At 35.4% G+C, this 27575-nt stretch overlaps 2 protein-coding genes across 8 annotated transcripts in view; one reads left to right on the top strand and one right to left on the bottom strand.

The window, feature by feature from the left end:
* The window catches only part of Pkd2 (Polycystic kidney disease 2), a 52155-nt gene extending 33720 nt beyond the window's left edge, over nucleotides 1-18435 (bottom strand). For 3 of the 7 annotated variants that reach the window (XM_073958621.1, XM_073958617.1, XM_073958624.1), the window contains exons 1-3: nucleotides 17993-18326; nucleotides 2535-2773; nucleotides 1919-2315 (exon numbers count right to left, since the gene is read on the bottom strand). In XM_073958621.1, coding sequence (XP_073814722.1) covers nucleotides 1919-2315; nucleotides 2535-2700 — 563 coding nt within the window. In that variant the 5' untranslated portion in view covers nucleotides 2701-2773; nucleotides 17993-18326. Of the gene's footprint in view, nucleotides 1-1918; nucleotides 2316-2534; nucleotides 2774-17992 lie in introns of all 7 variants that reach the window. The other 4 variants (XM_073958625.1, XM_073958622.1, XM_073958620.1 and 1 more) reach the window with 4 other exon arrangements.
* Nucleotides 18436-20564: 2129 nt separating this feature from the next.
* On the top strand, nucleotides 20565-25586 carry LOC141388611 (uncharacterized). The gene is made up of 5 exons (XM_073958616.1): nucleotides 20565-20809; nucleotides 20888-20980; nucleotides 21065-21212; nucleotides 24782-24912; nucleotides 24987-25586. Exons 1-5 carry the CDS (start codon nucleotides 20716-20718, stop codon nucleotides 25292-25294), a joined length of 774 nt encoding a protein of 257 aa, XP_073814717.1. The 5' UTR covers nucleotides 20565-20715; the 3' UTR covers nucleotides 25295-25586.
* The last annotated feature ends 1989 nt before the right edge of the window (nucleotides 25587-27575 follow it).

Here is a 27575-nt window from a genome sequence, read left to right as displayed (position 1 = left end):
TTTATTCCATTGCTGAAACCTCTGGCCAAATTTGGATTGTTCTGCAAAATCTGGACCATTGTGTCAAACTGCTTTTTTGTGGTGACTTTTGTTCTAAAACATGTGCAATATTATAAAATTTATACGAATATATAATCTTTTTGTTATATAGACACATACCTTTTGTTTAAATCCATTTTATTTGTTCGTTTTTATTAACGTTTTAAGAAATTTGTCTGTTGTCGTCAACAAAATCTCTAACGACTAATTTCACAGCGTTTCTCGTAATAAAACGCCTCTCGTGGTAGCAAAATTGTAAAAGAATGGCATACAGAGTTGTAATATCTCGTATACGACATACATAATACCAATTAGTCGTTGCGAAAATGTCGTGTACGACATACATAATACCAATTAGACGTTACGACACGTCAATTTGCAATTTTGGATACGACTACGCCAACCGTAATAAGGCTGAATAATGCAAACGCGAATATTTATCACCCAGAACGGTTTTATTGTTTTCCAAAGTATTCTCCAGCATGATTTATACACCTTTGCATGCGCACAAACCAATTGTTGGATCACATTTTCCAATCCGAAAAAGACAGATTCGAGAGACGAAAATCGTTGATCACTCCTTTTTTGTTAATGTACGGGAATAAAAAGAAGTCATTGGGACCCAAGTCAGGGCTGCACGGCGGATGACCCATCATTTCGACGTTTTCGCCAATTAAAAATGCACTGGTTTGAACCGATGGGTGGGAACTCGCATTGTCATGGCGCACAATTATTCGTCTTAACTGGTTCGTTTTTCGAATTTCTCCGAGAACTTCAGTCAAACAAATTGTGGCGTACCACTCGGAATTGACGGTCCTACTTTGCTCAAGCGGAATAGTCGCCACATGGCCAGTTTAGCCAAAGAAACAGGCGACCAGTTGCTTCGAAGATGCATAAGGTCGATTGCTGTTTTGCTTCGGGTTCAACACATAGGATCCATGATTCTTCACCTGTGACGATCTTATAAACGTCTTTTGACGTATCTTTTCAAAATTTCTTTGCACCAATCGACACGTCACGCACGCCACCGATGTTCTCTGGCACTACTTCGTATTTGGAAAACCTTCATGACTTTCGTACTTTAAATGGCGTAAACCACGATTAAATACATTATGCCAGCTTTTCACAGTTCTATGGGGTGGTGCTTCATTGTTATACAAAGATTTTATTTCAACGATGCCGTGCTAATCCACATCGAAAGTTGTGAAAAATGAAGAAGAAAGAAATAAGAAATCATCGATTTCTGTGAGTTGAAGTAACATCAACACAGTTACCTGTGAGTATGTTGTTGGAATTTAAAGTCCCTTTTGAGAAAGCCAAAAAGTGAGCATCATTCTCATTAACATGAGAATACTCGATGCTTAAAGAGTTCAGGTTTTCACTAGAAAAATCATCATTTCAAAAACTGAAAAGCCAATTGATAATTCCCTTCGCCGGGATAAAATCATGATATTGGTAGCGGTCAGTAAATTTTGCAGGCTGTCAGTGCGTTTTGTAAACATTACTCTCTGTATAGAAAGGTAATGATGAAGTTAAGCCAATGGGGGAATACTCCAGACTTAAGCAATCATATGAACAAAACAAACAAGGCACACTATTATGTTAATCATTCGCAATAACGTAATACATAAATTACTTAGATTTTAAAGGGAAACAAGTTAAAAAAGTGTTAAATTCGACCGGGTTGTAAATTGCGTTCAAATAAAGTACAAGTAGGCCATACTGCTTATGTGTCTCCGCTTTACAACCGCTTTTTTCGTTGGCCCTAGTTTTAGCCGGTCACCCGAAAACTTTAAAACGTCAAATTTTAAAACTCGGTGCTAGGTCTAGCTCATGTCATTGGGACCATATTGGATATTTCTTAGAAATTTGTACTTACTTTTTAAAATGAGGACTTTGATCTTCTATATCCTTGGAATATTCTCCATAACATGTGTTGAAATAACGTGCAAATGCTTCGTTAACCTGACAACTGTTCTCTTTAACACGAATTTGCCGTATACGTGGTGGACCGAGTAGTACATTGTCTTTCAATACCACCCGCTTTAATGACGTATCTTCACTAATATTTCCGACAGAGGAATTTTCATTTTGTATTTCTTCGTGAAAATCATCCAGGAATTTATTTTGTAAAAAATTCCACCAATCTGCCGTTGTAACTAACTCTTCAAAGCGTACTTCTACACCAGAATTCGTTTCCATTTCCCTTCCGGTAAATAGTTTTGCCAGCGTTTGATTAAAATAGAACATGTACAAGTGGCGAGAAGCGGCAGCCACTGAAATCGAAATATATGTATGTACATGTGTTTGAATTGGTCTGCTCCAGAACTCCAAGAATCTACTAATTTTTACTATTTTTGCCGATAACATAAAGGAAAAAATGTTATCGTAGTAAAAAATAGTAGCTTCTTGCAGGTTCTGAAACAAAGCATATGTTAGTAAAGTCAATTGAATAAAAATGTTTGTGCAATTGGATTTTTGTATGAATATCTTACCAATTGTTGTGACTATCAGGAAAAGGAGATAAATACAAATTTCCAATAGTGCGGACTTGACAGCTTCATCTGTTTCGTATTTTATTGTGGAACTTTTGACACCACGAATGTTATCTTTTTTGCGTTTGCTACGAAATGTCCGTAAAAAAATCCTGGGTAAAAACATTTTTGAAAGGTACCTTTTTTTGTTTTGAAACTCAAGGCATATTTATAGAAGGTAGTTGCATGAATTACAACAACTAAAAAATTTACAAAAACAACATTGTTGTTATTGAAAATAAAATATCAAAAATTATATTGAATATTAGGGTCGTTCTTAAAATTTTCCCAGGAAAAACATAGATACATTTTGAAGATCCTCTCAGCTAGAACAAATATGATTTAAAATGTGAAGAAGAAGGATTCGGAACTGACGTAGATTCTTTTTATTGCACGTTTAGGATGAAAAAAAGTATTTTTGGTAGCAAATTTCATTTTAACAAGTAAGAAAGTATCAGTCAGCTGAGCCGACAGAGATATACCCTCAGCCACGTACCCGAAGAAGAAAAGTTAACACAATACTTCTGTAGGTTTTTTAGCTGTTGGGAAAATTTTCCAGGATGGAAAGGGCCGCAAAAAACTACATGTTGCAACAAAATTCAGAATGATCCGAAACGAGTGCATTTTTTCCAAACTTTGGGTAGGGTGTACCCATAGGAGTGATCCGATGTAGTACATATTCGGACCTAATACAAATCTGGAGGAAATATTTTTTTCTTTATTAGTCTATGGATATTTTCCTTGCAGACTATATAATTAAATATGTTGCACTTAATTTTCTGAATTTAAATATATTTCAATTTTACTTTTCAATTTACAAAGTTTGAGCTAAATCGATTTCTCTCTTAAAGGGTTATTTTACACATTAGCCAGTTTAGGTGGTTCCGGTAGGATTTTCTGGACCTTTTTGGGTCATTATCTCAGGAAGTATGGACTTGCCCGCGAAAAAAAATTACATCGTCGTAACAGGGGTCGCAAGTGCAACCTGCTGCATCACAAATTATTAAGATCAGAGAGGAGTTGTTAAACTATACTTTTTTCAAATTTTGTGTGGGAGGTACTCAAATGAGTGGACCGATATAGTCCATATTAGAACTCTATCTATGCCTGAAAGTAATATTACCAATAGCAAAGTTTGGCTCAATTCGGTTATTCCCTCTTAGAGTTATCATGCCCACAATTTTGGCGAAAAAATTTGAACCTTTGTGGGGGAAGTACCGGAAGGTGTGGACCGATATGGTCTATCTTCGAACTTAAACTAAGTTTGGACAAAATATTGAAAGACCCAACATTTTAACCAAATATGTTGATCTGTTCGAGAGTTATCATGCGCTCCAACTACGAAACATGGTATTATATGGGTTGTTTGCTGATTCCGGAGGATATATGGACTTGCTCTTGAAAAAAATTATATCGTCGTAATGAGGGTAGTGAATACAAGTGGCTGCAACAAAAATCAAAGGGATTAAGAGCAGGCCTTAAACTGCACTTAAGCAAAATTTTGTGTGGGAGGTACCCGAAAGAGTGAACCAATAGGGTCCATATTGGAATCTCATCTATGTCTGGTAGAAATGTCACGATGTGCAAAGTATGGACTAATTCGGTTACTCCCTTAAAGAGTTATCGTGCAGACAATTTTTCCGAACATTTTTGAACTTTTGTGGGGGAGGTACCTGAAGGAGTGGACCGATATGGCCCATCTTCGAACTTAAATCAAATCTGGACAAAATATTTCGACACCCAAAATTTTAATCGAATCGATTGATCCGTTCGAGAGTTATCGTGCGCACCAGCCAGCCAGACAGACGGACAGACAGACGGACGGACATTGCTAGATCGACTCAAAATTGTCTGAAACGGATATCGTACAAACATACTTGGGGTCTATAACCATTATTTCGATGAGGCACATTTTTGGCCGTATCAAAGTGTAAATACCCTCTTTAGCCTAAAGGCTGAGGGTATAAAAATATAATTTACAAACAAAGTAGAAATACAGCTGATTGTCACTTCAACCATCTATAAATTGTTTGTTTGTCACTTGTAAAATAAACAAAATTCATCCTATTGAAAGGATTTCATTTTCAAAATCATTTTGATCTCTATCCTTGGAATGGATTCTTGTTCTATGGAAATTTGAAATGAAAAATATTTTTCCTTTATATATATTTTTTTTTCATTTGACAGTTTTCTCCCACGGTAGAACAATAAAAGGTAACAGCAATACCCACCTGACTGAACTGGGCTGTAATGTTAGTGTCAAATTCCATACGACATTTTATACATATATTTATTTCGATCTTCGATGTATATTAGGGGTATATATTTTTTGAAGAATAAATTTATTCAACAGAAACAAAAACTATTTCCCATAAAGACTTTTTCATATCATTGACATGTAACCTCCTCCAGGTCCGAACGACGTGCCGCTCACTAAAACACCGCTTATAGAGGAGGTACAATATTTGTTAATATGTGTGGAATTTTGTTAAACTTGAAAAGAATAAAGCCCTAATAAACGTGTGCTATTTTGATTTCAAAAACAAAAGATGAAAGCAGCATCTCCTATTTCGATGAATTACCAGCGACCCCAAACATTTTTGCAAGAATTCTACTTTCTGCGAGAAATTATGAATTTAGTGGAATGATACGGAAATATTGAAATTGAAAATCTAACGAGTCTTCATTCATGTTTTCCAAAATATTTTATCAAATGCGAAAAAATATTAGTTTTTTTAATTCCAATAGTTTATAGACATTTCCTTATTTTGTTTACATTTACCGTGGACACTAACATTACAGACAAAAACAAATTTCTATGTGGTTGTTGTTGAGTTGTATTTGTTGTAGTATTTACTTTACCTGGTTTGTTCTACCATGGTTTTCTCCTTTATAAAAGTTTTCGTTTCACATTTTCATAGAAAAACAGAATTGAGTCCCTGTTTAAAATATTCAAACATACATTGACAAATACTTCAAGATTTACTAATACTATTACTAGACCGCGGAATTTTATGCAACCCCTATTTTTGGTCCGATTCATGTCAAATTTTAGGACGGGGCATATTTTTGGCTTCTGATTAAATTGCAATCGAAATATATGACAAATGCAAAATTATGCAAAATGCATAAATTGCATTTAACATGTTTTCTTATGCAACAAATATTTCAATAATAGGTACAAAAATGTTTGTATGTACAATTTTTCTGTTTAAAATTCTTTTCAGACAAGTCAAAATAACAGAGAAATGTATAAACACAGCCTCAACCTTCAAAATACCGAAAATCGGGAGGTATCGTTCTATGGGCGCTATATGAAGGCCTGAACCTAAGCCGACAAATTTTAGGTGGAAAGTTGTTTACCCCCAAGGAAGAATTAATAACAAATTTCAGCCATTTTGGCGGGATATTGAGGCCACAACTTTCAAAATACCGAAATCGGGAGGTACCTTACTATGGGGGCTATATGAAGACATTGACCTATACCGACGAATTTCAGGTGGAAAGTTTTATACTCCCTAGGAAGACTTAATACCTAATTTCAGCCATTTCGGACGGATATTGAGTCCACAACTTTCTAAAAACCAGAAATCCGGCGGTACCGTTCTATGGGGACTATATGAAGACGTGGACCTATACCGACAAATTTCAGGTGGAAAGTTGTATACCCCAAGCAAGACTTAATACCAAATTTCAGCTATTTCGGAGGGATATTGAGGCCACACATTAAACAGAATTTCTCATAGCGGAGAGTATGAAAAGTTCGGAAATCCGAACTTATACGCCGTTTTTAGCATTCTTATTGTTAGTGATGCTGAGTTTAAATCTATAAGATTACCACAATACAAAGTATGTAGGTTATAAGAACACTATACACGTTTTGGCCTCAATACGGCATTAAAGCCAACGGAAGTCTCATAGAAAGATTGTGTTAAGCGCATTGGTATAGGTCTTATATAAAAGTGCCACACTTTAGTTCTTTTAAAACTTTACCTAACGTTTTCCCTCTTTAAAAATAAAGACAAATATTAGCTAGCCTTGATATGTATTGTAAAATGGGCTTCGGCAGTACCGATTTGATTGATGCTACATAAAGACCGTCGAAAGTCTACAAATTTCCCTTTATAGCTTCAATAAAATCGGCGCTGGCGAAAGAGCAACAGTGGCGGAGCTGCCCATGTATCCTACATAGTTAACCCTTATGTTAATGACTTAAGAGGATTTTTTCTCAATAAAACGGAATTTATCTTCTATACCCTTCTTATTAACAAAGCATATGTTCAAATAAAAACGCCTTTTGTTAAGAGAAATCGGCTAAATATTGCAATCATGTACGGTCGTTAAGACTTTACAACTACTTTTTTTTGGTTGTTAACTTAACAATAATTTTCGGTAATTAACGACAAAATTTACCGACAAAAATCGTTAAAATTGGTTACAGAATAGCACTTACCGAAAATTATCGTTAACTACCGACATTCGTCGTTAATTCTGTCGTTAAGGAGTTACAGAATCGCACTACTGTACCTATTCTGTAACTTTTTAACGACAGTCAATATTGTTATTTTTTCGAGAAACTCATTTCAACAACATAATTAACAACCTTTGTATACTGTAAACAAATTTTAACAACTTTTGTTAAAAATTTCGTTATGAAAACAACACAAAAATAGTAGTTGTTAAAAAATCGACAAAAATGTTCAGTATTGGATTTGCCTTTGGTTTGTGTGTATGTTTTGTTTATGAATACATTCGAAATTGAAAGCTTTTGAATGTTTATAGACACTTTTACAGAATAGCACAATCGTTACTGCAAACAATTTTTAGTGGCGACAACGTTGTCGATCCGACGATTGTTAAAAAGTTACAGAATAGGCCTACTGGTATGTAGTACATATTAAGACTACAAAAACCCTAGTTGGGTTTTGTCCTGTCAGATCCATTTCGGATTTTATGGCCTTATTTATCTAAACTACATTTATTTCAGTATCAAAATATCATACCCAATGACGCGATCGAAAAAAAAAACACTATACACCATGGTGGACATCCGAGCTCTCTAAACTGCGTAAACAGTCACGGACCCTGGCAGCCTTACAAGGAGAAACTAAAGGAGTACAAAAAAGCCATAGCCAAAGCAATCATGGATTAATTTTTGCGGTTCGTTAGAAATCACGAAAAATACAGCCAAACTAAGCAAAGTTATGGCAAAAGGGCATTCTCCTACCTATGTATATAAAGAGAAACAACGGCACCTGTAGTGGAATTCTGTAACTCATTTTTTGTGTTACAAACAAAAATCGGTAACATTAAAACGCAAAATTATGAATGAAAAGTATCAATAAAAGTTGACAAGACTGTTGCTATCGGTAGGATTTATTTTGGTTGTTAACTTACCGAAAAATTTCGTTTATTACCGAAATTATACGCATTTTTATTTTACCGATATTTGTCGGTAACTCGAAAAATGAGTTACAGAATTCCACTACTGATCGTAGAACTCAGCCAAATATCTTGAAACCTTACTTACGATGCACTTCCCCGGCTGCTTGGATAGAACCAGCAAGGGGCGACCCTTAACTAATACTGAAAACAACAACATTGAAGTCGATAAGATAATAGGTCCAAGTAAAGTTACATGGGCTATAAACACCTTCTCTCCCTACAAATCCCCAAGGCCATATGGTATCATACCAAAAATTCTACAATGCGCGGAGAACATAATAAATCCTTGGCTAGTATACATCTATACTAGATGTATATCACTTAACTGTGTTGCAACGAGTTAGAGACAGGTAAAGGTTGTCTTCATACCCAAAGCAGGAAAGCGTAGTCATGAAAATGCTAAAGACTTCAGACCAATTAGCCTTTCGTCATTTCTACTTAAGACGCTCAAAAGACTCATCGACGTGCATATACGAGAAAATATGGACAACTTAAACATCATATCTTCTTGTCAACACGTTTGTATAAATGGGCGCTCCACAGATACAACCCTACACGAAGTCGTTGGGACTATTGAGAAGTCCTTGGAGTACTAACAATTTACCTTAGCTGCTTTCCTGGACATAGAAGGCACCTTCAACAACGTTAGTACCGTAGCAATTAAATAACCTCTAGATATCTTCGGCGTGGAACCATTAATCTGCAGCTGGATAACTACCATGCTGCAAAGTAGAGTTATTAATGCCACACTGGGAAACAATACGCTGTCAAAGCACGTAAACAGACAAGCACGTGAACAGGGAGGAGTTATCTCATCACTACTTTGGCTCCTTGTCATTAATGACCATATGGGGATTAAGGTGGTTGATAAGTGACATTATGATCGGAGCCCTGAAATCACTAGATACTTGGGCCACTAGCTGTGGTCTGGGAGTGATTTCAGGGAAAACTGAGATTGTGCTATTCACTACGAAGGCCAAATATGCAATCCCCAATCTACCACGACTACGAGGTCAAGAAATACCCCTATCAGAGCACGCCATGTATCTAGGAGTCATCCTAAATTCAAAGCTGTTATGAAAACGTAACATGGAACATCGTGCTCACGAAGCAACCGTTGCATACTACACATGTAGCTAAATGTTTGGGAGCCGTTGGGGCCCTAAACCTAATATGGTGTTACACCAGCATAATAAGACCCATTCTCACATATGGAGCACTAGTATGGTGACCAACAGTAGAAAATAATACAATACAAAAAAACTATACAGTATATAAAGATCCGCATGCATCGGGGTGACATGCGCAATGCGAACTTGTCCGGCTGAAGCCCTCAATATAATGATGCACATTTTGCCAATAGATTTACTTATCAAAGCAACTGCAACATGTAATGTGGCAAGACTCCGTGCTCTAGGAATGTGGAAAGACAGACCTTAGGGACATGCGTGCGTGCTTCAAAAACTACCGAATGAAATAGCAATCTCTGCTGATTATTGCGCTGCTGTAATTACTTTTGATCAGCCTTTTGTAGTCAAATTTCCAAGCAGAAAAGGTTGGAATAATGGATCACCTATGAGTAGTTATGACACTAAAGTATACACAGACGGCTCCAAAATGAAATGTGAAGTCGGCTCTGGTGTTTTCTCGGAAGAGGCAAACATATCTATATCCACAAAGTTATCTGAGGATTGTAATTTTTTCAAGCGGAAATACTGGCCATAAAGGAGGCCTGTACTAAACTCTTACAGCACATAAACTCAATAGGAATCTTCGTCGACAGTCAAGCGGCGCTCCTTGTACTAAAATCTAACTCTGTCCCATCAAGACTGTAAATAGAACTTGCCAAACTAGGGCGTCTGTCAAGAGTAGTTCTCACTTAGATTCCCGGCCATAAGGGACTTGTTGGGAAAAAGCAGACTAGCTAGATAGAGCAGGATCCGCCTCTAACGAACTCCCAAAGGCCTCAGTCGCAACACCAATGAGAGCAGTTAAAGGGGATATCTTAAAATACTATCTATCATTGGCTGAAAATAGATGGGACAAAACTGTAACATCAAAATCTACATGGCCTTAATACAACGCCAAACGCACAATGTTCCCAATCATCCAAAATCGACGGAACCTTGCAAGGCTTATTGCAATGTTAACCGGTCACTGGGCAATTGGCAACCATGCAAAACGCTTAAATCTATCACTCAATGAGCATTGCCGTAGCTGCGGGAATGAAGAAGAGGAGGAAACTGTTGAGCACCTCCTCTGTTCCTGCCCTGTACAAATGCAACGACGATTCAAAGCTATTGGACAACCGTTCTTTAAAGATATCACCGAGATAACCGAAGTAGGTCTGGGAGACCTTCTGCGATTCCTAAATTCATCAGTCAGAATTTAACTGCCAACACGTTACAATGAAATAGCAATCTCTGAACGAGTGGTGTGGTCTTCAAAACTGTATTTCTCGCATACTAATTGAGGCTATAAAGTATAGCCACCAAGTAAACCAACCAACCAACATTAATCTCAGAAACGAATAGAAATTTAGCCTTGCTGTCTTTAGCAATATTGTAGCCCCAAACTTATCTGTTGAACCACATAAGAAAAACTCGATCTAGGGCATCAAAATCGATAAAATATAAACAAATTTACATAATTTCCGGAATTCTGGTCGGTATCAGCTAAACTGTTGGGAGTTGAACCAAGTATCATTTAGCGAAAATCTTCCAAATAATGTTCCGAGCAATTCTTCAGAACATTCCGAAACTCTAAAATGCTTATTTCACGTTGTTTCAGTGATATTTTTATCATATTTTTTACGGCACGTATTTCAAACACTGTTCACACGAGCTGTTTATTCTCGCATTTTGGATTTCACCACATTATTGACATATTTATTAGAGTGTCGTTGAAAAATATACTAAAACAACTTGATAGAGGCATGATGGCAAGATGGGGCCATAAAATCCATGCTGGATCTGACATAACAAAACCCAACTAGGGTTTTTGTCGTTTGGGTCTGTACTTAAAAAAATACTCATTTCAAATTGTTTGCATAAGATTGCTTTAAAAATGTTGCACAGTGCAATTCATTGGTGGGAAAAGGAAGTCTCAATAAAATAATCTGATCTTAACTTAACCGTACGACGAGAGGCAATTTTTAAGAATATTACAAATGAGGGGATTTTAAAAGCTTTTGCAAATTAAATTTCTAATTTCAATTTTCAAAATTCATCGTTATTAACATTTCTATATTTACATTCTTCATTCTATATTTACATTCATTAAAAGAACAGATATTAATTGCTTTTTATAATTCTTGGATAATTTATGCAATAGGTATGACGTACATATCTATCTATATATCTCATTTTATTTTATTTATAATAAATGTAGAAAATTAAAATTTTATAAGTTTTATGAGCAATTCTATTCATTTGATTAATTCTTATTTATCCTAAATGTGATATCGTAATAAAATTATGAGAAGTCCCAAAAAAATATAGGTACAAAAATGTTTAACATTTGTCACAGTTTTTAGGTACGTTTCAAAGGAGGACAATTTGATTTAACTTAAATATGCCCAATGACCTATATGTACACTCCGTCTCATTTCAGCTGCACATTTCAAATTTTTTTTTATACTTCATTTTAGTTGACATTCGACGAACATCCTGAGATATGTTTATATATTTTGTTTTGTAGTCTTATATGAAGTATCTTTCAAATAAAAGTGTTGCTTCGATAAAGTCCCGTTATATGTTTTTTTAATTTTCTTTGAATAAAACCCAAAAACATATGTATGTAGAACGGGACCTAACCCTGCGTTTACACATGGCAGGACAGTTGAGTATATGTATTGATTGTCAAAAACCAAAAACTTGCCTGTGTGACGTAGGCGTCCAGACAACTGCAAAAACAGTTGTTAAATTGTGAATGGAAATCGTCGATTTCTTTTTGTTTTTCGTTCACATATTTTGTTTTTATTTTGTTTCATCCCAGTCGTGTTGTCTTTTTTGTTATTTGAAATAGTTGTGTTTTCATTTATTAAAAAAATTCCATGTTTACTGTCTACGAAAATTACCAGACAGTGCCGAGGCAACTAGCCAAATGTATGTATGTGTTAGTAAATCAGAGTTGTATTTGAAGACAAACTGTCTGGTGTAAACGCCTAGTTATCGAAGCAACACTTTGTGGTGAAAGATACTTCATAAATGTACAAAAAAGGTAGTGTATATAGTACACACAAAATTCTTGATAATTTAATATGTCACGTTTATCACAATTCGGTTTATTTTGTTGATATATTCAGTACACATCTATACATTATGTGATCCCATTATTTTGTGCCACTATTTTTGAGTTTAGAGTTCCAGTTCTTCGAAGGTGTCATCCATCCATCGCTTAGTTTTAGCAATGATTTGCGTTATGACCGATTGACTATTGGGTAATTTCATAAAAAAAACAAACACGATGTAGAGCCTCCTGCAATTAAAAAACAATAACTAGATGCCGAAAATGTGACTTTGGACTACATGTAAAATGTTGTTTTTTGTCGTATAACAAACACCCAATTAAAAATTAAACAATGTAGCCAAAAGTGGCCCCAAACACCTCTCAACAAATTTATAAAAAAACTATAAACATACTGTTTTTATTTCTTAGTTGCTTTCAAAATAATATAAAAATACTTTAAAATGATCATGATCAAGCAATGGAACGGCGTTAAGTTCGACCGGGCCGACCTTTTAATACCCTCTACCATGAGTTGTATTGAAGTAAAATGGAACAATTAGTTTCTTTTGGTTTATGAATATATGTAAAATCTGGAGATAACTGCTACATTCCAAAATATTAACATATATTCATAATTTTCTGCGTGGATGTTTTCTTCCCATTTCTATGAACCCGCAATATCTCTTCAATGGCAGATATATAAGAACGTGCCTCTTTAGCCATAATTCTCTGTAAGCGTTTTTCATACCCATGTCGAATACTATATGCCAAATTTCAACTATCAAAATAACGAAAATTGGGTGGTACGTTCTATGGGGGCTATATCAAAACGTTGATCTTTACCAACCATTCTCAGCGGGAAAAGTTTGTACCCAACGAAGAGTAAATACCAAATCAGCCTTTTCGGTTAGATAATGTGGCTAATCATCAAAACGTAGACCTATGCCGACAATTCCTGAAAGGAATCATATATATCCCCGTCATTCGGCTAAAATCTTGAAAATACCGCAAATCGGGAGGCACATACGAGTATTATAAAGCCTATATCAAAACATGGACCTTTACCGATAATTCTTTGCAGGAATTCTGTACATACCCAACGAAGACAACATACCGAATTTTACATATTCCTGTAGAATAATGCCGTGCGGAGTTTTTTTTTTCCAACTTTTTTCTCCCATCGGACGCCTCCCCAGGTGGTGGATAGGGGAACGCTCATCAGATATGATGGGTACCGCAAAAATAAAATATGCGGGGCGAACCAAAAAACAAAGGGAAAATGGCAGCGTTTGACCAAAAATTGGCGGCAGCAAACAGCGTCTGTACTCCATTGGAGCGGCTGAATTTGTAGACGGAAAACTTTAAACCCTTCAGAAGGCAAGTAGAAGTAAGATGAAGTAAGATCCCTTGTAAACCATGCATCTATGAATATGAACAACAATATACGGCCCTCATTCTCCGGAAACGAGAGGGTGCTAAGAATCCCCGGAGGTAAAACAATAAATACTTTAAATATCGGAACATGGAATATACGAAGTCTATATGAATCTGGCAAATTAGCAAACACAATATCTGAAATGAAAAAACTGAATATAGATATACTAGGAGTGTGCGAAACTTGGTGGCCTGATAGTGGAGATTTCACTTCGCAAAACATGAAAATCTTTTATTCTGGAAATCTGGATAGAAACCATAGGAATGGAGTAGGAATAATCATGAAGGAAAGTATAGCAAGATTCGTAACAGATTACATACCGAAATCGGACCGAACTATGTTTATACAACTTGACACAAAACCAGTAAAAATAAATATAATTCAAGTATATGCTCCCACTGCTGACAAAAGCAAAGATGAAATAGAAAACTTTTATAAAGAAATCAACGACTTACTAAGATTAACAAAATCTCACGAAATTACCATTATCCAAGGTGATTTTAATGCGAAAGTGGGAAAACACATGGTTCCTGGAATTACGGGTCAATACGGTTTAGGATCAAGAAACGAAAGAGGTGACAGACTTGTGCAATTCTGTCAAGAATACAAAATGATAATAACTAACACCTTGTTTAGCTTGCCTGCAAGACGTCTTTATACATGGAAATCGCCACTTGACAGAAATGACAATGTTATTAGAAATCAGATCGATTATATTCTTATAAACAAGCGCTTTAGCTCAAGCATAAAAAAGACGTCGACATACCCGGGGGCGGACGTGCCATCGGATCATAACCTATTAATGACTAAATTACGAATTAAAATTTCTGCATATGCTAAGCGGACCAAACAAAAGAAAAAGATTGATATACAGAAACTACAGGATCAAACAGTTCGAGCCAATGTGAAACAACTTTTAAGCCACGAACTAACCTCAGTCAACAATGAAAATGTAGAAAATATTTGGGAATCCATAAAATGCGCCATTAAAACTATTGCTGACAATAATCTGTCCTATACAGAAAAGCCACAAAGAAAAGATTGGATGACAAAACAAATACTGGACTTAATGGAAGAACGGCGAAAATATAAGAATACGAATTACGAACTGTACTACGAAATAAATAGAGAAATACAGATTAATATACGCCATGCCAAAAATGAATATCTTAATGATCAATGCAGAGAAATAGAGAGATTGCAACAATTACATGACGACTTCAATCTTCATAAAAAAATTAAGGAAGCTGCTGGAATATACAACAGAGGAATACCTAAAGTACTATACAATGAACATAATGAACCTGTTTTGGATACTATAGACAAGAAAAACATATGGAGCAAGTATATAAAAATCCTTTTTACTGACGAAAATCGGTCCATCTACGAAAGGCCGGTAGATCAACAATTATCTGGGACATCTATCACAAGATCGGAGGTTGAAACAGCAGTAAAGGCGCTAAAAGATAAAAAAGCATGTGGACCAGACGAGATTCCTTCCGAATTGTTGAAGTTAATTGATGGTGAAAACATTAACCTTCTGACGAAACTTTTTAATTATGTTTACGAAACAAGTAAATATCCCAAAGATTGGCTCACATCCATTTTTATAACCATTCCTAAGAAAACTCGTCCAAAATTTTGTAATGACTATCGATTAATTAGTCTAATGAGCCACGCACTCAAAATATTTCTAAAGATTATTCACTCCAGAATTTACCGGAAATGTGAAAATGCAATGGGGACCACCCAGTTTGGTTTTAAAGATGGGATGGGAACCCGCGAAGCTTTATTCGCCTTACAAGCGTTAGTTCAAAAATGCCGAAATTCGCAGAAGGACGTGTTCATATGCTTTATTGATTATGAAAAAGCATTTGACACGGTCCAACATGACAAAATGATAGAGATTTTATTGTCCATTGGAGTAGAAGGCAAGGAGCTTGAATGCATAAAAAGTTTGTACTGGCACCAAACAGCGCAAGTCAACGTCAATGGTGAACTGACTGAAAATATTAATATTTCTAGAGGTGTTAGACAAGGTTGTGTCCTGTCCCCTCTACTTTTCAATATATACGCTGAACGAATATTCAAAGAATCAATAAATGATATCCGGAAAGGAATATATGTAAATGGAACGTTCATTAACAACATAAGGTATGCCGATGACACCACTCTTATAGCTGATAATATGTCAGGACTTCAAGAACTCGTCAACAGGCTGACCACTTGCAGCGAAAAATACGGTCTTAAAATTAATATCAACAAAACGAAATACATGGTCATCAGTAAACGCCATACATATACTAATGCGGCCCCATTAAAAATTAATGAAATAAATGTGGAAAGAGTCCAAAGCTTTAAATATCTGGGAGTTATAATCAACAACGAATGGGACATTTCTAAAGAAATAGCCTGCAGGATTGAAATGGCTAGAGACACATTTTTTAAATATAAAAAAGTCTTTACAAGCCATAATGTAAACTTAAAAACTAAAATAAGATATATTAAAACATATGTATGGTCTGTCCTATTATATGGCGTGGAAACATGGACCTTAAAATCCGTAGATATGAAAAAACTCGAAGCCTTTGAGATGTGGACATATCGACGCATCCTAAAAATATCGTGGACACACTTCATATCAAATAATGAAGTTCTCAGAAGATTACACAGAGAAAAAGAGCTGTTGAATAACATAAAGAGACGAAAAACATCATACTTGGGACACGTTATGAGAAATCAAAAATACAAACTGCTGCAAAGTATTATCCGTGTAAACTTTGAAGGAAGGCCGACAAGAGGGAGGAAACAACTTCTGTGGATCAACAACATCCAAGAATGGACCGGCATACGTGACGTCATAAACCTGCTAAGCGAAGCTAGAAACAGAGAGACTTTTGCCGATATTATAAACAATATTTAATAATTCAAACTATTGTAATATTATACTTATATTTGCATTTTGGTCGCCAACATTCGAAAATCGAATAGGCAAATAAAGAAGTAGAATAATGCGGCTATAAACTTCAAAATACCGAAAATCGAAAAGTTTTTTTTTCGCCAAAAAAGATTAAATAGCAAATTTCAGTCATTTCGATGAGATGATATGGCTAAAACCTTCGAAATACCGAAAATCGGAAGGTTTTTCTATATGTGGGCTATATCAAAACATGTACTTATACAGATAAACTTCCGCACGAAAGTTTGTTTAGCCATAAAGTAGACTAAATACCAAATTTCACCTATTTCGGTGTGAAAATGTGGTTAGAACCTTCAAAGTACCAAAAAGTATCAAGACGTGGACCTATGCTGACAAATTTCTGTGGGAAATTTTTGTTGTTCCATAGAGGACTCTATGGGTGCTATATGAAGACGTGAACCTATAGTGATAATTCATTTCTGAAATATTTTATACCTCCATGGAAAACTAAATACCAAACTACAGCCATTTCGGTGGCATATTGAGTCCACAACCTTCAAAATGCCGTAAATCAGGAGGTACCGTGCTATATGCAGATATGGAAATATACCAACAAATTTAAGATGTAAAGTTTTATACACCCAACGAAGACTAGATATCGAATTTCGGTGAGATATTGAGGCCACAACTTTCAAAACACCTAACATAGGGGATATCGTTTTACGGGGGCTATAAGAAGATGGATACCTATACCGACAAGTTTTATACACACAACATACACTAAACACCAAATTTAAGCCATATCGGTCGGATATTGAGGCCACAACGGACAAAATACCAAAAACCAAGAGGTACCGCTTTTTGGGGGTAAATGAAGACGTATACATATACCTACGAATTTCAGGTGGAAAGTTTTATACCCCTAACTTATACTAAATACCAAATTTCAGCCATTTCGGTGGGATATTGAGACCACAACCTTCAAAATACCGGAAATCAGGAGGTACCGCTCTATGGGGGCTATATTTCGAAATTTCGGCTGGAAAGTTTAATACTCCTAATGAAGACAAAATAAAAAATATCAGTCACTTCGGTGGGATATATAAACCACAACCTTGAAAATATCGAAAATCCGGAGGTACCGTTCTATGGGGGCTATATGAAGATGTTGACCTATACCCCTAACAAATACTATACCCCTAACAAATACAAATACCAAATATCAGCCATTTCGGTGGGATATTGAAGTTACAACCGTCAAAATAATATAGGGTGGTCGACGAATATTTCAATGTGTTACAAACGGAATGACACATTTAATTATACCCTCCATATTATGGTGGAGGGTATAAAAAATAAAATTGTAAACGGTAGTATACATTGTATTACCTTATAATTATTATAGCATGGTATTGGTTTAACTCAAGGAAGTTGCCAACTCAGTGAAGTTGCCAAAATGGATTCCAAGATATCTTAACTCGAATATCTCGAAAAAAACTAAAAATGGGCGGAACCTGCCCCGCCTACTTTGGTTACTTTCCGATGTAACTTTAAAAACGCCGATACGCGTGTCTCATATTTTTAGCTTTCATAATCTACTCTGGTTTTCCCATCATTTTGAAAAAATTGAATTTTGTTGCACAGTGTTATTGGCACAATTCAAATAAAAAAGTTGTGGAAGTATAATTTTGTTTGAACTAAAATATATTTTATTATTTTTGAAAAAAAAAATACATTTTGAAGAACCGAAGAAACAACAAATCTACCGAAGAAACAACAAGTTACTAAAATATGTCCGTCGATTCAAAAGGTGCAAAATTTATTTTAAGAATAAATCTAATTGTACTTTCTAACTTGCTTTGTTACAACATATCCCAATGCATTATACCACGTAATTATTGTCATAAGAATATAATTAGTAGTAATTTCTATTTATACTATTTGTTTTATTTTATGGAAGGTATATTTAGTTTTTTGTTCCGTTTGTAGTAATAAAGAGTAATAAACACACACGAGTATGTAGGTATTTCCAGTGGAATACGGGGAGTCTCTAATTTATTAAAATCCATACCAATCATTTATTATAAATTCCCAGAGCAATGTCGGTGATCTCTAGAACCATAGAGTGAGTCCTTGGCGTCTCCGGTCGATAAAAGTCATGTGTGGAGGCATTGTCTTAGAAACAACGCACTGCCTCCGCTTCTTCATAAGGTTTAAAGGAGGATCGGGAAAGTGCAGTGCATAACACATTAATATGACACAATGATTCATAGCTGCTACGAACCATCTCAAAGCTAAAATATCTCAAGCATCCACCGATCTATCCATGGAATACTGATGTGACATATAGGTGAAATCCATATCTACATGTAGTTAGTATAAAGTCCTAAAATTAAAATTAACAACTGCAAAAGTATTTTTGTTCAGTTAGCCTTAAGTCATCTGGTATAAAAGCCTGGCACTATGTCGATAGCCGGCGAATGTGTGGTATGTTTCGATTTGCCCATTTAGTCCGAAACATCCCATTAGCTATGCTACATTATTGTTCTTAAGCCGATTAATTGCTGACATTACCTCTCTTTGGCTAGGTGGTAAACACTGAATGTCGTCGTAGTTCTTTGGTATCAAGCTTTGTAAGATAAAGTGTTCCTTCCAGATCCTCACTACACTATCTGTTACCACAATCCCTTCATCATTTTTGCAGGAGAATGTGCCTGCACCACACCCTTCAGTCTGGTGTTTTATACTGTGGTAAAATGTTGGACTTCATTCTGACGCCAGACCATATCCAGTTTCTCACGCTCAGCTGTTTCCTGTGTTTTCCTCATACTTTGGAAAATAAGTTTCTCCTCTTCTCCCAATATGTTTCCTTGGAGCTTCGTTATTTTTTTTCCTTGGAGCCATCGTACCGTCGATTTCCAGGTGTTAATTTTTGGTACCCAAGTATAGATTTTGCGAAAGTTTAAAGAGAGTGGTCTATTCTTTGCCACCGTGCTTCCATATTATCGGGACAAGGAGTGACGTCTTCCGTCCTATGTTAGATCACACTTTTGCTGTAACATTAAGATGAGTGCGTACCTTGGCTGCTACAAGGAAATGGTCCGAATCGATTTTCGCTCCTCGAATGTATCGGACATCTAACACTATCACAACACGGTCGATTTAGTTTCTGGTTTTCACCTCTGGGGACAACCACGTGGCCCTGGGTATGCCGAGGTGTTGGAACAGAGTACTGCTAACTACCACCGTTTTATACCGCTGCAAAATCGATCATACCCATTTCGATGTCGGATGTCGCATTATGAAGGCTTAATATATATCCTAAAGCATGCTCTCTCTAGGCGTTCGTAGAATATATCCTTGGTATGTTCGTCTTTCTCCTCGGTCGGGGAATGGGTGCAGATGAGAATGATGTTAGCGAACTGTGCTTTATATAGATTGTGTCAATTCTCCAATCTACCGGAGTGAACCTGAAGACAAGGTTTTTAAGCCTCCGATATACAATATATCCAACATCTAGCTCTTGTTTCGTTTCACTGCAGTTATAATACAATGCGTAATTGCTTGCGATCTTTACGTCTGCCCGATTCCATCGAACGTCCTGTTAGTCGATAATATCTGCTTTGTACTTACCAAGTAAATCCGCTAGTGCGCAAACTTCATCTATTCTGTAAAGAGTGCGGACATTCCAGGTGCAGATTCGCATATCATGGTCCTTGAAACGTTTTCACACATTTTTTTTCCGAAAATTGCAAATTGTATCTGGCGTTAGATTTAAATGCATAGTATGAGCTGTTGCAAAACATGCTAAGCTATACCAACTTACATGTTTTGGAATGTTAATGCAATGTAATGCAATGTTAAGAGTAATGATGTAGGTTATCACGTGGTCGGTCTCTTCCCTGTTATATTCTTTAATTAATTGTTTGGCTTTAATATCGATATAAGATTCTACAAGGTCAGTTTTAGCCACGTGTGTATCTGTTAATGTTATATTCCGAAGAGCAGCTTATAAAATGTGTGATTCTGCTGGTGGTTAATAGTTCCTGACATATAAACTCAGTAACCCATTGATCAGTTAGTTACAAGTTTGCAAACAATTCACATCAGAAATGGAATACAAAACGCAAATTAAACATTTTATTGAACTGTTGATCATTTGCGCTGCAGCAATTTCTATAGCCAATGGAGAGTTGGAAAAGTCATGTAAATAAAAATTAAAGTAAATAAAAATTTGTTAACGAACACTTTATATTAATAAAATACATAATTATATTTTTTTAGCTTCCTCATTGAAGTCCTGCAAATTACACGATCCTGAGAATAGTGAATGCCTAACTAACCAATGGCAACAAATTTTAATTAGTGGCATTAATGGTTTAGTGGCATTAATGGTTTTAGGCTATTAAAAATATATAAGATATAAATGTATGTTTTTTTTTTAATTTTTAATATTGACAGATGTACCTGGCTTTAAATGGATCTCCGTTGATCCTTACACAGCGAAAAGAATAACATTAGATGTACACTCCCCAGCTCTTAATGTAACCGCTGAGTTCAAGAAAGTTGTGGTGACAGGATTAAAAAATGCTACAATTGAAAATGTCAGGTAATATATAATGCAATTATCCTTATCATGATTTGCTAATTAGGGGTTTAAGTAAACTTTCACTTTTCAAAGAATGACACGAGTTTTCCGGATAAAAATTCAGATGAGTTAAAGTCCAACAATTTCATATTGGGATAGCAGAAGGCTTTATATTCTATAAATGACCACAGTCTATACCTACTTCGTACTAATTTAGACCAAATAGAAGCAAAGATATTTGTCTTTAAAAATAGAAGCAAAGATATATATATATATATAACCAGTAAGGAAAGGATCAAAGTCGGGCGGGGCCGACTATATGATACCCTACACCACTGTGAATATGTAAAATATAAATCGGAGCTATATCCAGATCTAAACCGATTTTGATATAATTTGGCACATTTAGTTCCAGACCGAATTCAGTCACACATTCCAAATATCATTGAAATCCGACTTATATAGCGTGTTTGGAGCAACAAATACGCGAAATCGGCCAAAAATATATATGGGTGCTATATCCAAATGTAAACCGATTTCGATATAATTTGGCACATTTATTTCTAGACAGAATTCAGTCACACATTCCAAATTTCATCGAAATCGGAAATATATAGCGTGTTTGGTACAGAAAATACGTGAAATCGGCCGAAAATATATATGGGAGCTATATCCAAATCTGAACCGATTTCTATATAATTTGGCACACTTATTTCTATACCAAATTCAGTCAAACATTCCAAATTTCATTAAAATATGACGTATATAGCGTGATTGGTACATCGTATACGTGAAATCGGGCGAACATATATATGGGAGCTATATCCAAATCTGAACCGATTTCGATATAATTTGGCACATTTATTTTTAGACAAAATTCAGTCACACATTCCAAATTTCATCGAAATCGGACATATATAGCGTGTGTGTTACAGAAAATACGTGAAATCGGCCGAAAATATATATGGGAGCTATATCCAAATCTGAACCGATTTCGATATAATTTGGCACATTTATTTGTAGACAAAATTCAGTCACACATTCCAAATTTCATCGAAATCGGAAATATATAGCGTGTTTGGAGCAGCAAATACGCGAAATCGGCCGAAAATATATATGGGTGCTATATCCAAATCTGAACCGATTTCGATATAATTTGGCACATTTATTTCTAGACTGAATTCAGTCACACATTCCAAATTTCATCGAAATCGGACATATATAGCGTGTGTGTTACAGAAAATACGTGAAATCGGCCGAAAATATATATGGGGGCTATACCAAAACTTGGACCGATATAGCCCATCTTCGAACTTGATCTTCCGACGGCTAAAAAAATGGTATTCCCCAATTTTGAGCGAAATCGGTCAACAAATGCGACCTGTATGTTGCGAACGGACGGACGGACGGACATGCATAAATCGACTCAGAAAGTGATTCTATGTATATCCCTAGAAGGAACTATGGGTCTATCTCGCTTCCTTTTGTATGTTACATACAAATGCACTAACACATAATACCCCTTACCACATAGTGGTGTAGGGTATAAAAATGGTGTAAAAAACGTATAGTTATTCATAAAATGAGAACGGCTAGACCGATTTCTGTAAAAATTTTTGTCAGTTATTCGCATTTTCGAGGAGAAGGTCTTTACGGAAGAAAATTTTGGAAAATCCCTCTGGAAAAGTCGGAAAATTGGAAAAATCGAAAATTGAGTTTTTGTATGAAATTTTATTCCTTAATAGCGAGACGAAGTTCGCCGGGTCCGCTAGTTTTTCATAAAAACATTTTAAATATTAAAATAGGAATAGCTTATCGCCTTTTCATTAAAACGATCTCTCTTGGAATATATCTAACGGAAACAGAGATTTCCGCCACGGAAATAAAATTCCATAAACTGTAAATTGGGATAGCTTGATAGCATCTTTTTGGTAACACAAATGGTACGAATTGGAATCTCAGAAGGTCACTGTCGGTCTTTTTTGTTGGCGTGCCCCCAACAAAAGCTGTGTTTTTAATTAACATTAAAATAAAAATGGTACGAATTAGCGAGTATTGCGATATCTCCATTGTGTGACCACTTACACTGATCTAATTTGCTTGTACAGCTGTACATTAGGGTTATGACTTTTTGACCTTTTTTCTCAAAAATGATTTCCAGTAGCAAGAATGAATAAACTTTTGCCTATTAATGACTAAAATAAGGTCTATTTAAGTTTTAAAAAATATCACACACAAACCAATTTTATTTAATTTTTTTTTTTTGTGAAATGAAATGGAAAAAGATATCTCCAAAAAATATTTCCTGTTGCACGAATGAATGGCTTTTTGCCATTACACTGTGAACACAAATTTTGGGGCAGAGATAATTCCTTTTGGAGATGAAAGGCCTTGGTGAGTATATTAAGAATCCTAAAGGACAGATCCGCCTGAGTCGAACTACCGCGTTATGGCGTGATGAAGTTTTTGCTAGAGACCCTGTAAGGCATCAGGAATTTGCGTTATATCTTTCTTCACTGTTGTTTTAGCTTATTTTTGAGGTGACATGATTGCAGTCAAATCGATGAGCATTATTTTCGTAGAGCAATTCGGGTAGGGTAAATGCACAAAACGACCACGAAAACGCGACAAACTCGATTAGTTGTCAGTGAGAGCCGTACCTAAAATTTTCTGAGCGACATTTTAGCAGAACATTTCGAAGCTGAAAAACATCATCTTGTGGTACTTTTATAGCGGCTCTTAAAATAAAGGACGAAAAGGACACTGAAGGAATCCTCTTTCGATTAGACTGAAGACATGTCGTCTCAAAAATAAGCTAAAACAACAGTGAACAAAAATAGAACGCTAATTCTTGATGGCTTACAGGGTCTCAAGCAAAAAGTTCATCACGCCATAACGCGGAAGTTCGACTCAGGCGGATCTGTCCTTTGGGATTCTTAGTATACTCACCAAGGCCTTTCTTCTCCAAGAGGAATTTTCCGTGCCCCAGACTTTCACCTCCATTTTGTTGCACAGTGTTATTGACTATAAAAACTTTTATTTCATTTAAATATTGGAAGAGGTCCCGTACAAACCACTTTTAATTGATATGATATATGAAATAAAATTACATAACATAAAATAATTTATTACGAAGCTTATTTTTAGTTATATGTATATAACGATTTTATCTAATCTTAGGTAACAACTCATCCAAATATATGTACATTAGGGCGGCCCAAAAATTTTTTTTGAAACGCCTACCACCTAATTTTATTTCCTTTTGATCCAAAATTTTATACATATATGACATTTTATGGCGATTGGTTAACGTTAACCGGTGTCACCTGTGAGATCATTATTTCCATAGTAATTTGTATTGGGCTAAGGTGCATTTTCACGAAAATTTTCCACAATCCGCATTTATGGCCCAATCGATGAAAATTTTTTACCATAACATTTTATATATAAGGTTTTTGGATCAAATTGAAAAAATCTGGGGGATAGGTGTTTCAAAAAAACTTTGTCGTTTTTTTGAGGCGCCCTAATCTATATACACATGTATATTATAATTTCTAAAAATTGAGAATTTTAATTGATTTTCTTTTTAGCATTGATAATGGAGAAACATTTATACTGGACATGAAGGTACCCAAGTTACATTTCAAAGGCAACTACATAATAAAAGGAACAATTTTACTACTGAAACTCGATGGCAAAGGACCATTTACTGTAGATTATGGTAAATCTTAAGCATACGTATTATGGTACGAAACATTACATCGATTATGTTTAAAACGTTTTTCTTTATTACAGTTGACCTTCAAGTTAGATTTGTGATTAACAGCAAACTGGTTTCAAAAGATTCTGAGCAATTTTTTGATATTAAATCAGTGAAGACAGATGTAAAGCATATCGGATTAGTTCATGTAAAATTTGATAATGTATTTGGTGATAACCAATCTCTCACGGATAGCGCCAATGACTTATTCAATCAAAATTGGAGTTCTTTTTTGGAAATTTTGCGTCCGATACTTATTGAAGGAACAGAGGGAATTTTGGTAGAGCAGGGCAATAAATATATAAGTAAATTGCCAGCACGCATACTATTTTCAGATCTCTGAATGTAATTAGAAAATTAACAAAAATGTAATTAAGGCAACGGACTATAGGTAATTTACCCAAAATGTCGATTTTTTATTTACCTCAGAATTTTTTGACGAGCATTGAAAAATAATATGTCAAATTTATAAATATGAATGAGGTTTTTCAGAAAAGGGTCATAAAAATTGTTTAAATTGCAGTCAAAGTTAGTATTTTGAAGAAAAAACTTAAAAAAAAATGAAATAAAAAGTGATTTTTAAATCTGTTAAATACCGTTAAAAATAAAAGAATAAAATGTAAACGGTTCATAAATGTGTGTTTTATTTATTCAAAACTAGTAGACCCGACGAAAGTCAATTGTGAGCGATGTGCAGTACCTGAAGGAGTTCGTGAAAAATGCATAACTTACGTTTGGCCTGACTTATGCAATAATTTTTCACCTGATTAAATTTATAATGCATGAAACCGTCTTAAAGGGGGACATTTCCTGAAGGTGAACTGTGTAAAGACCGTCTAACAGTAAGGATTGGAACATCGAATATGCTGAAAATGCTGCTTTTAGGGAAATCGAAATTTCCAAGATGTTTCAAAATCGTTCATTCAATGCCAGTCGACGACGAAAATAATTCTAAAGCAGATATGACATCAGAAATATTGGTGAAATGGATTCGAATGGAATGGTGATCTTACTAAACTAACTAAAAAGCGTTTTTAATAGTAGATAATTGCCCGGCACAAAAAAATTAATCGAATGGACAATAATTCGGATTTTAGAGAATTTTCGTGAAAATTCACCTTTGGCTCCACACAAATTACTGTGGTAACAAAGACTCTTCTATAAAAAAATAAAATTGCATAATAAAGGTTTTTGGATCAAATGGAAATTTGTTTGGGTCGCCCTTATTTACATATGTATGTTTTTTGTACATAAGTATAGATTTTGCGGCAGTTTGACGAGAGTGGGCCTTTCTTTGCTACTGCGCTTTCACATTATCGGGGTGTTCGAACCTGGTGCTGCTCACTACAATGTTTTTTACAATTGCAAAATTGTTAAGCCTCATTTCATTGTCGGATGTTACCTCATGAAGGCTGACCTTTTCGACTGTGAGACCAAAGATAGTTTCCCTCCCAATTTTAGCATAAACTTCTCCTTAATCAATTTTAATGCTATTGCCAAGGAAGCGGTCATATGCTCTCTCTAGGCGCTCGTAAAATATATCCTTAGTCTGATCTCTTTCTCCTCTTTCTGGGCATGTGCGCAAATGTTACTAATGCTAAAGAACTGTGCTTTTATTTGATTTGTGGCAATTCTCTCATCCTCCGAAGTGAATATGAAGACCAGGTTTTTAAGCCTCCGATTTACCATAAATCCAACATTTAGCTCATGTTTCGTTTCATGATAGCTATAAAACAATTCGGATAGTTTGTGATCTAACATGTCTTTCCGATTGCATCGCACTTCCTGTAAGGCAATAATATCAAGTTTGTACTTACCAAGTATATCTCCCAGTGCGCAAATTGCACCTACTCTGTAAAGTGTTCGGACATTCCAGGTGCAGATTCGCAGATCAGGGTTCTTAAAACATTTGCGGCGGTGGTCTATCTAATTTTTGTTTTTCATAGTACGATGTTATATACCATTCCGTTTGGAACAAATCGAAATATTCGTCGGGGACCTTATAAGGTAAATATGTACATGTATTCTTGATCATGATAAAATTCTAAGTCGATATAACTATGTATGTCCACCTGTCCATCTGTTGAAATCAAGATACAGCTGACAATATTTAAGACATAGCTTCATAATTTCATACAGAAGTTTCTATTACTCTTATAATGTTTAGTATTGAAAATGGGTTATATCGGTCAACGTTTTGATATTGGCCCCATAGAACTTTCCATCAGAAATTTGTCGGTATAGGTCCACGGCTTCATATAGCCTCCATACACAGAAAAAAATATTTCAAGAATTATGATTGCTTAAGTCTGAAGTATTCCCCCATTGGCTTAACTTCATCATTACTTTCTTCACAGAAAGTAATGTTTACAAACGCACTGGCAGCCTGCAAAATTTTACTGATCGCTACGAATATTGGGGAATACTCCAGCCTTAAACAATCATATGATTGAATCTTCAACGATAACAAAACAAACAAACATTTCAAGAATTTTTACATATTTTCGTTCGTGATGTAGTTTTTTCATACTGTACAGGTACCTCACATAAGATACATGTGCAGTTTCTTATACCCATCCGAAAGTCACTATTTTTTCAAAAATATGTAAGATTTTCATTTCCTA

The sequence above is a fragment of the Musca autumnalis genome, unplaced genomic scaffold (genome assembly GCF_047663935.1).
Source record: "Musca autumnalis isolate F117 unplaced genomic scaffold, ASM4766393v1 scaffold_1, whole genome shotgun sequence".
NCBI classification, from domain to species: domain Eukaryota; kingdom Metazoa; phylum Arthropoda; class Insecta; order Diptera; family Muscidae; genus Musca; species Musca autumnalis.
This window is presented reverse-complemented; position numbering and strand designations above follow the sequence as displayed.